The following is a 10,898-nucleotide window of genomic DNA, read 5'->3' on the forward strand; positions in this document are numbered from 1 at the left end:
TCAAAAGTCAAAATTTTTCGAGGTCCGGTCACTCTCATGAAAATATAACACGTCTTGGATTTTTCCAACAAAAAAATGAAATGAGAATATAATACAGATATATCACTAAACCAGGGGTCGGCAACCTACGGCCCGCGGGCCGGATCCGGCCCGCCATGCGAAATCGTCCGGCCCGAGACATATTAATTAGTTATCACAAGAATACGGCCCGCCGTGTCTTATTGAGTTTCAAACTGTAGTGTTAGCATTTAGCAATTATAGTATTAATGAAAATTCCGGCCCGCCAAAGAGTTGTACGCTCGACATTTGGCCCGTGACTAGCAAAAGGTTGCCGACCCCTGATTTAAGGGTAAGATATTCGCGTTTCAGAAAAGCTGTCCCGGCAGTTACGGCCCGCCAGTATATTTTATTTTATCAAATTGGCCCGCGGCTCAAAAAGGTTGCCGACCCCTGCACTAAACCAACTACTTTGAATTTCGCTGTTGTTACATAGCTTCATCGACATTACGTATAGCCTTGGTTCTGTTGTTTTACCAGGATACACATTGTAATGACAAGCGATTGTTAAACAATTATAACGAACAAGGTCGCTAGGGCAAGTCATGTGTGCGCTGCAATACAGCTGAACAACAGCTTGATGAATATTTATACAGTTGACTAGAAGTTAATGCTTCAGGGGTACCGAAAAAATCTCTAGATTTTGGGATGAAAACTTTTGTGTAGAATACTCCTGTGAGAGACTGACGAGATGCTGCCTTAACCACCCAAGCAGGACCGGATTAAGCTTTTTATGGGCCTGGGGCTCTATGATAGTCAGAGGCCTATTTTTTATTCTATTCGTTGTACTAAAAACTAACCACAATTAAAACGAAAAACAAATATTAATACATAAACAAAGTATATATTTACTTTGTATGCACACATTCAAATGACGCATTTTCTGGATTTAGACAATGCAAAGCTCTTAATAATGTCATCGGTGTCTATTTTTTGCAAAATGTCGTTTTCGATGCAGAGTATAGCTAAGGAATTCAACCTTTTCTGCCTCATAGACGAACGCAAATGATTTTTTACTCTTTTTAGTGCTGAAAATGAGCGCTCGCCAGAGCAATTAGAAATCATCAGACAAAGATAAAGCTTGAAAACAACCGATACATTAGGAAATGCATGCGCGAATTCATTTTCATTTATGAACTTAAACATCTGAATTTCTTTGCATTCACTGTTGAAATGGTGTTGTTTTATCAGTGTAGAAAAATGAATCATCTCCTCGGGCAATGACTCCTCCAGATCATCTGGATAATATTGAAGTAACGATTTCGCACTTGCTTCAATTTTGCAGTTAGACATGGTGTTCAATTCTATCAGAAACGAAAACTTTCTTTGGAGACCGTCGTAAGCTTCTAGTCGGGTTTTCATAGACGAAAGAATTTGGTCAATGATCGGCAGATATGAGTCTACTTTGAATCTGCTCGATGGATCAAGTGATGTGTCTTCAGATTCACCTTCGCTATCCAACCCTACTTTTCTTCTTTTCTTTCTTGAAATTTCTTCAGTGTAATGATGACAGCCACTTAATGCTTGACCTCTTCCTTCAAATGTTTGAAATTGGGGTCTGAGAAGTTGAATAAAGTTCTGTAGACCCTGAAGCAAATTTGTTGCCTTATTCAAAGTCATGTTGCTGTCCTGCAGAGCCTGACTCGTCTTATGGAACCGTTCCATTATGCACGACCATACCTCGACTAAAATACCAGTTTCAAGCTTTTTCATCGATGAAACAAAACCCCTGGCTGTTTCTTTAGTTTGATATGTTTCATCATTGTCATCAGATATTGCCGTCAAGACTTGAAGAACCGCTTGGTAACCTTTTCTTAGTGCATGTAGCGCATCATATCGCGCCTCCCAACGTGTATCAGACAAAGGCTTAATTGTTGGACATTTAAGTGGTTTCAGTGCATCAACAAGAAGATTCCACCTGTGTGTTGAAGCTGAAAAGAATACATAGAGTCCTTGAACAAACATGAAAAAACGAACCGCGGATTGGCAACACTCAGCAGCACATTTTCCCACAAGATTCAAGGAATGTGCTACGCAAGGAATATATTCTGCTTGGTGGTTGCGTTCTTTTATTATAGCTTGCATACCTTTATATTTTCCGCTCATGTTAGCAGCGTTGTCATAAGATTGTCCTCGGAGATCTTTCAAACTGATCCCATTGTATTCTATAAACTCCAAAAGTATATCAGCCAATTGGCGACCAGTGTGTCCACGGGTGGGCATAAATTTGACAAATCGTTCCACGGGACCATCAGGTAAAACATACCGAAAAATTATTGTTAACTGGTCAACATTTGCAATGTCAGGTGTTGAGTCCACGGACACTGAATAATACTTTGCTTGTTTTATTTCGGAAATAATAATATGTAATACTTTTGTTGCAATTGCGTCAATGAATTCCTCACATACAGTCGATGAGAAATACGAAACGTATCCCTTGCCTTTGTTCACTCTCTTTTGAATATGCTCAGCAAGGAAAGTATCGTATTCTGCCAACAACTCCAAAATTCCAAGGAAGTTACCGTTTTGTGGAGAACCAACCCTCTCACTACTTCCGCGGAAGGCCAGCCCTCTGGATGATAGGAATTTTATCACGCTTAAAACTCGAGCTAATACTTTGCACCAATATTTTCTGTCAGATTCTTTTTGCTCTTCCAAATCTTTGCAAATGCTTCCTTTTTTTGCTCTTCGAAAGAAATATGTTGAAAGATAACTTAAGTGTTTGTTAGAAGATTCGTGCCTGGCCAGGTCGCGTGGTGCATGTTTCCAGTCGCCATAACCAACTGATGCCAGCTGCAGCATGATTTTCTCAGAATCAGACGCAAAAAGTTTGCAAAAAAAGCAGTAAAGTTTCTTGGTTGAAGGCGAATAGCACAACCATTCGCGTTTCACTATTTCGCCGTTCAATTGTTCTCGCCAAAATAGCGATTTAGAACAACGCCGTTTAAAAATAATCGCCAGTAATACGTGTCTCTGAAGTTGAAAAATCTGCATCAAGATGTTGAAATTCTAAACTTCCTATTTGGCAGCAGTAATCTCTCAGCTGGTCAGAAATTCCTCCCCAGCATCCAACATCCATGTCGTGTTGAATAGTTTCTTTTACCCCATGTGTTTCATCCTCAGCAACATTAGATGACTTGGTTTTTAAATTTGGTTCCGATGAAACAATATTTATATGTGGCTCTGCAATACAGTCACTCGAAGTAGATGGTCGCAAAGCAGTTGCATTAGGCCTACAGGACGTCGTTTCTGCAATGTTGCTTTTCGGTTCGCTTACACAACATCAAAAAAATCAGTCACTTTTTTTGAACCTGCTACAACTTTTTTCAATTTAGCTTCTGTTTCTCTTCTAGATTTCTCCTTTTCCCAACCGCTTTTATACTTCTTCATTTTTATTTTTAAATTAATTTAGCCAAGCTAAAAACAAAACAACTAAAAACAATATGTTGCTATACTCTAGCCTAGACTATAGCAACAGCTACTCTAGCTACGCCTAGAGTCTCTAGGCGAGCTAGATTTAGATGACCCTATAGTGGTCTTTCGCTACTGCCTGCATGCGCAATATTGTTATGTGCGTTATTGCGAAATAAACTTGACTTGACTTGGCTACTAACAATCCTGCCTAACAGCCGAGAAAAAGCGATTGTTGCGTCATAGTGACCAGGTTGGGTTTTACAGTGCATGGACTGTGTTTTCAATAATAGCTGGGAGATTTGTATTAGCCTAGGCTACCTTAGTTGTTTCATTGACTTAGTGCAGTGGTGGGCCTATATTTGGGTGTGGACCTGGGGCTGCAGCCCCATCAGCCCCCGCCTTAATCCGGCCCTGCACCCAAGGTCCGGATTCAGATCGCGGTCCGCCATTTGAGTAGCCCTGCGCTACGATGTGACAACTTCTTACCTTTCCGCACTTCCAGTGTGGTAGGAAAAGGACAAAAACGATAAGGAAAATAACTTTCAATCAAGAAAAAAATCGTGCTTACAGGGCCAAGTTAAACGTTGACCGTTGCCTTGAAACAAGCGTTCATTAAAGACTCTCTTAGTCAACATAGTGGTACCGGTAAGTGATGATTAATCGCGGATAGCATTTATTACGTGTTACGCAACAACACGTTTCTCGAACTGAACGCTTATTAATTCCTGTAAACAGCAGCAGCATTGCAGTAATACGTGCTATCACTCAACTTAAGATCTTGTGTATAATTATGACGTCATTTTTGGTGTGAACCTCGCTAATGCTACTTATCCACTGTAACAACCTTTTTCAATGTGGCTCGTTATGACATACCGCTAACTAGCCTAGGGTCTAGTACAGGGCTTCCTAAACTGGGGGTCGCGACCCCGCAAGGGGTCGCGTAACGAACTTCAGGGGTCGCAGAGCGTATACCAATTTTACACGAAGTACAAAATACAATCAAAACAAAATATACTTCCAGCCTAATAAACATAGAAACCGCCTTGAGACCAGCATTAACAGATATTGAGCCACGGCTGGACTTGCTTTGTAGCAGAAAGCAGTCGGACCAATCACACTGAATAAATGTGTGTGCTTTTTTGTTTGCAGTAGCCTACATATGTGTAAAGTAGTAAGTAGGCTTTGAGTACTGGTGGCTTGAATTCAGTCTTTGCATTTCAATAAATGTCACTAATGACTAATGTATATTTCGCACTGCTTATCAATTTAAACGTGAAGGGTCGCGGAAAACTTCAGAAGTTTGAAAGGGGTCGCGAGCAAAAAAGTTTGGGAAGCCCTGGTCTAGTATACAAGTACGCAAAAATAGAATGCCGTTATATACCAGACCCAACTAGCCTACCCATGTCCTTACGTAAAAATGTTTTTTTTTGTACACTCCACTAGGTCTAAATCAAACTGAAAAAGTAACCGTATTAAAAAGCAGTAGACTATACCTTACTAACCTTTGCTTCAGAACAACCACGACCCACGTCCGTGCTTTCTGCATCCATTTCAAAGCAAAGCAAGCTAAAATCACATTTTACAGTTTTATGCACGACATCCACAGTTGCTTTCCCTACAGCCAACCGGGTCCGATTTTCATACCATTTTCAGGATTTATAATGGTGGATTGCCTGGTACACCAAAACAACTACCGCACGATTGCGGTAAATAGGCTAATAAATAGAGTAGGTCAGTCTCAAAACCCATCTCACCAACTTGTCAGTTTCTTTGCTGCTTGCAAGCAAACATTTTGTTGTCTACACCGTGATTTTTTATGACGTCGCAACTCAGAATATTGTAATTAGCGCCAAAATTTACGACATGAGTTTGGTGATCACTACTTACAGTTTACACAAAGAAATTCCTTGTTATTTTGCAATATTTTTAAAAATCAGCGTGAAATATTGTTAAAAAATATTTTTAAATTGCTTTTGTAACAAATAATCTGACAGTGATTAAAAACAAGGCTATAAAAACCTGGCTTGAATAAACAGAAATCATACCCTCCAAAACGTATTCAAAATCACATGAATGACGTGGTGACGTCATATGATTATACATCATACCATAATGAAACACAAACGTCACAAGTCAGCTGAGGTTTGGTCATGTTACTCCAACATAGCCTATCCTATGAACCTTGTTAAGTTAGTTAGACTGTTATATTTTTACGTTAGTCATTATTAAAACTGTTATGGTTACGAGATACGTTTGCTTTAAACAATCGGTCTAGTGTAGACCTACAACGAATGATTTGGTATGGTATGATAATGTTTATCTTCGGACCCAGACTGCAGGGTTCAGTACTCAGAAGTTTGCCATATATTAATTATTAGGCGCACTCAATACTGCTTTTCATGAACTTCAGTACCGTACTTAGGTGGGTTATTTTGGACTTGGTTACTTGGACAGAACTTCTGTGCACTCAGTTTACAATTGGGTACTTGACAAGGTTGCTTGGACAATGGGGTAACACTGACAGTAGATTGTGATATTTGAACGGCACCATTTGTACTGACGTTAGTAACGTAAAAACAGTGTATGTAAAACAGTTTAGTAAAAGTGTATGTTATTATACCACCTTTTGGATATAGCCTAATTGAAAACTATAGCTGCTAAGTTTTAGATTTTGTATTGATTTCGTTTTATGAATTAACGTTTTAATCACTTTTTTGAAGAAAAAAACGTTGATTAGTACATGATGTTTTTATCACATAAATCGTTAATATTATTGTTAAAGTATACTGTTAACTGATAAACATAAAAAAACTAAACAACATGTTGCCTTGAAAAAATTATGGATAACTAAATGTCTAGTTTTAGGGTAACTTTGACATTATGTCAAAAGAGAACATTTGCAAAATGTGTAACCGAGAAAGAAGTAAAGGATAGGCTTCAAGAGAACCAACAGAGTAGAAAACAAAAACTGAAAGAAAAGCAACGAATTAGCAAGCAAATTTCAAAACCTGAAACTGATGAAAACAAATCAGATGATCAGAAAACAGCACTAGTGATTTTTTAAGTGAAAACTTTGAGGGTCATGATTGGGGTCAGAAAGATAAACTTTTCAAAATATTTTTTTGCAAGTTTCGTTTTAGTCGATACAGAATGGGATTAGTCTATTTAACTTGAACTTTTTAAACATGACCTGAATATGAAGAACCCTAGTATCAGGTCATATAATAGTTTTAAAATAATTACAATTTTGCATTAGACCTGACATAAAAACACTCTACGTTTTCACAAGTAAAGCAATAGAGTTGTTTTATACTGCTAATTGTTTTTTTCTAACTTTTTCCAGAAAAAAAGCATGACCAGATTGTTACATTGTTGAAATGAAAAACAACAGTAAGCAAGATAGCATTTCAATATCATATCACAGTGATACAGCAGCTTGATGTTGTTTTATTTAGTTAAAAATTGTTGTATGCCTCCCTTGGATGCTATAAGCCTAGGGCCAAGCACGTTTCTGCTATCAATGTACAGATCGAATAGAATTGGGTTTATTGAATGATATAAAATTCGTTGAACATTTTTATTGTTAAAACAAGGTATGGTCAAACGCTACGCGGTATCATTCTAAACAATAACATAATTTTTAAACTTATATTTCCACTTGAAGAAGCAAGTTGCTAATGAAATATAAAGACTGATCTTACGTATCTGACTGTTTTGACCAAACTTTTTAACTTATGTAATATGGTGTACTCGCAATGTTGCAATAAGATAAGTCAGATTCGTGTTTATGGCATCACTTTGGCTTTGTTTCGTCTTAATGCTTTATGGTGTAACAATGCTGACCACCTCGTTATGCTTTGTTAGCAGTAGTTATTGTAAATATTCAATTTCTTCGCTTATTGCGGTAGATAAAAGAAAGGCGATTACACTGTTGGTGAGAGGGCTGTCTTGCCATGTTAGATTTATTTTAATTATCTGACTTGATTGGCAAAGCACAGCTACCTGTGACAGTTGATGATGTGGTTATTAGGTGTGAAAATCTAGGTATTTATCCTTGTATAAGTTTGGCAATGTTTATTGTAACACTTTGCTTCAACTTACAATATACCTCAAATAGAGTTTCCAATATGGATTTTTCAAACCCGAAAACAGTTTTTTGCTGGTTTTTCGCAACTCGAAACCCAGGTTTTTTGTTTAATGACAGATCAAGATTTTTTATGTCTAACAAGAAAAGGATTGGAGTAGCATGGTAGTCAAGTTAAATACGACAGTTGTAAAGAATGGCAGGATGATACACGGGAAAACTTTATTGCTTTGTTTGACTTTGTGCTGACCCTTTTCATTCTTCGCTTGCAGCCCTGCATTGTCTAGTTAAGATTTTTTTGTGTCAATCAGGGTCAATTAATCATCAGAAATTTTTTGGCATTTGTGATAAAACATTAGACTAGTTTTCTTACCATCAAGCCCACATTAGTTGAGCCAGAACCAGAGAATGCTTTTTAGCTATGGGTCTATATATCACGAAAATCAGAAACATATTGACTGATGAGAGTTTAATTTTCATGTGTCAATTCTATGAATCACTAAAAACTGTAATTTCGAAAATGTAAATGAGCACTTTGTTACTACTTTGTTTGTAATGGATAAATATATGTAGTGTAATGATTTTAGAATAATAGTGAGTTTATTATCACAAAAATCCATTTTTGTTAAACCCTGTAAAAACATGTGATGTCGCAAATTGTTTTTAAATACTTTTACATTTTCCAATACTTTGTTTTTGTTTGACTTGCCCAGACACAACATCTCACCCTACTTGGCGACTTTTAAACTTTGTGGCTATTTTCAGTAGACCTCCATTCGAAAATGTAAAACTATTTTGTTTTTTTATACTCATTTGATTTCTAAATTGCAATATAAGTTGTGATACAACTTTTGATCTTGACTGTTACTGTTTTCTGTAGTTATTAGGATATTAATTGCCAAGGAAAAAACTCTTTCGCTTTGCTGTTGCTAATATAAATAATAAATCGTTGTGCTTACACAATATTTATTTTTTCAATACTGGTCCAGTCAACTGAAAACTGTTCAAAATGCCGAATATGGAAAGTAAGTTTGCATAGTTAATTGTGGGCTTTAATTTACATCCTTGTTTTACTACTTATTGCTACTGATCTAAAATATTTTCTTCTATTTGAGGCTGCTTTACATCATAAATTATTTTATTGGAAGCTTAATGTACATATAATATAAATTAAAATTTAGTTAAAATGTTAGAGTATTTCATTTGTGCAATGTTGTTTTACAGCATGCTTGTTTGAATTGAAAATGGCAACTAAAAGCTTGCTACGTGAAAGCAAAAAGTGTGAGAAAGAAGAAAAATCACAAAAATCGAAGTTAAAATCTGCTATTAGTAAAAACAACATGGAGGTGCATTCAGTAACTTCTACTTTGCTATTAAAAAATTATTGCATGTTAGCATCTATCTTTATCATGTATTTATTATATTCTTTATCTTTAAAGTTAATGTTAGAGCTCACAAAAACTGTGAGTTGCTCACTGACCAGCTCTGGTTAATGTCTAGTGCTTGTATGTATTAGTTGTTTTGTATATATATACACATGGAAACATTTTACAGTGGCAAGTCAATAGCATAATTTACTTAAAGTCTGTTCGTCTATTGCTTTTATGTAGGGAGCAAAGATTCATGCAGAAAATGCTATTCGTCAGAAGAACCAAGCACTTAACTTTTTAAGGATGAGTGCGCGTATAGATGCCATTAGTTCAAGAGTTCAAACAGCAATTCAAATGAAAAATGTAAGTAATGTAGGAGCTAAATTTTTTTTAAAAAGAGTTGTCTTATTATGTCATTATTCCATTTAGTAATTTATATGACTTTCATGTTTTTTTCAGGTCACCAAGAACATGGGAAGCGTCACCAAGAATATGGAAGCTACAATGCGTTCAATGAATTTAGAAAAGGTGTTGTGGATGTCCCATTGTATTGATGGAGTTTTAGGATCCAAAAGTTGTGCTCATTCCTCCTGTTATATTGCAGATTTCACAACTCATGGACCGATTTGAAAAACAGTTCGAGAATCTTGACATCCAGTCACAGTACATGGAGAATGCTATGAGCGGAACTACTCAGCAATTTGCACCGGAAGATGAAGTTAAACAGCTCATGCAAAAGACAGCTGATGAAGCTGGGTATAACTCAGATTTAGCTGTTTACACTAATGACATTATTATTTGCTTTATTGATTATATTGGTGCCAACAACTAATTCCATACAAAAATTGATTTATATCGGTTCTTCAAATTTATCACCCAGCTGAATACCCAGTTGCCCTGCTAATGAGTTTTCATTTACTGTTTACCGATTTCATACTTCTAGTTGATTATTACTGTGATTTTGTTGCAGATTGGACATGAATCTAGAAATCCCAGGAGCATCTTCCCAGTCCCTTGCCACCAGCACTGCCTCCACCGAGCAAGATGAGTTATCGCAAAGGTTGGCAAGATTGCGGGAAACATGAGCATAAAAATTTAGTTTTGAGAAAATACTCATCATGTATTCTGCGTTTTGTGTTAGTGAATGCAGTGTGAACTGTTTTACTTGTCTATCTTTTAATGCTATTGCCGTGACATTATACACCAATGCTATTGCCACATACAGGTGATAATTGATTCTGTTGTACTTGTATTTTCGAATACGTTTATATTATAATAAAGCAATTTGATGTGGGAATATTTTTTTGCAATCCCAGTTAGATGCAATGCAGTTAAAGACCTGAACTTTCATTTTATCTCTTACCGGAAATTCAACCCATTCTCTTGTTGATTGCTTTTCAATTTTACAGAATTGTTCGACTGCGATTACTGATCGTTTGTAGAAATCTTGTATAAATATGTTTGTTGTTACAGTATAAACATTAAATGTATGCACTTACACAAGCTGGTTCATTGAACTTGTTCAAGTTCATATAAACTTGTCAGTGAAATCCTATAGAACAATTTGTTTTGTTTGCAATATTGTATAATTTCTTTTGGAAATTGGCCACTTACAGATGCAAGCCAAACTTGACTGAATTAATCATGTAAATTAAGACTTACAAACAAATAGCTTTATAGAAGAATATTAGCTTATATGTGACAGTGTTACTAAGACATGAATAATTAAAATGAGTCACTTTAAATAAAAATCTTTAGATAAGTAAGAAAATAATGCGTTATTCTAAAAAATTTGCACTTCTCTGAACGAAAGTAGTAAATAGATTAATTTTGAGACAACCATGATTTTATGTTAAGTTATCCCGTAGTATGCCATTAGCAATATTTTTGAAGTTAAAGGTATGAAACTATCTCTACGCACAGGTTAAATGTATTTCAGTACGAACTTAAATTGAGTCGAGTCAGAAAAAAAC

At 36.2% G+C, this 10,898-nt stretch overlaps 2 protein-coding genes across 3 annotated transcripts in view; one reads left to right on the forward strand and one right to left on the reverse strand.

The window, feature by feature from the left end:
* LOC143465541 (gamma-butyrobetaine dioxygenase-like) overlaps window positions 1-5,036 on the reverse strand; it is a 41,787-nt gene extending 36,751 nt beyond the window's left edge. The window contains exon 1 of one of the 2 annotated variants that reach the window (XM_076963890.1): window positions 4,974-5,036. In XM_076963890.1, coding sequence (XP_076820005.1) covers window positions 4,974-5,021 — 48 coding nt within the window. In that variant the 5' untranslated portion in view covers window positions 5,022-5,036. Of the gene's footprint in view, window positions 1-4,964 lie in introns of both variants that reach the window. The other variant, XM_076963889.1, reaches the window with a different exon arrangement.
* Window positions 5,037-8,421: 3,385 nt separating this feature from the next.
* Window positions 8,422-10,428, forward strand: LOC143465811 (charged multivesicular body protein 1b-like). The gene is made up of 6 exons (XM_076964294.1): window positions 8,422-8,580; window positions 8,780-8,901; window positions 9,166-9,288; window positions 9,385-9,453; window positions 9,530-9,681; window positions 9,896-10,428. The coding sequence occupies exons 1-6, from the start codon at window positions 8,565-8,567 to the stop codon at window positions 10,008-10,010; spliced, it is 597 nt and encodes a 198-aa protein (XP_076820409.1). The 5' UTR covers window positions 8,422-8,564; the 3' UTR covers window positions 10,011-10,428.
* Window positions 10,429-10,898: the final 470 nt, after the last annotated feature.

The sequence above is a fragment of the Clavelina lepadiformis genome, chromosome 7 (genome assembly GCF_947623445.1).
Source record: "Clavelina lepadiformis chromosome 7, kaClaLepa1.1, whole genome shotgun sequence".
Taxonomy (NCBI): Eukaryota; Metazoa; Chordata; class Ascidiacea; order Aplousobranchia; family Clavelinidae; genus Clavelina; species Clavelina lepadiformis.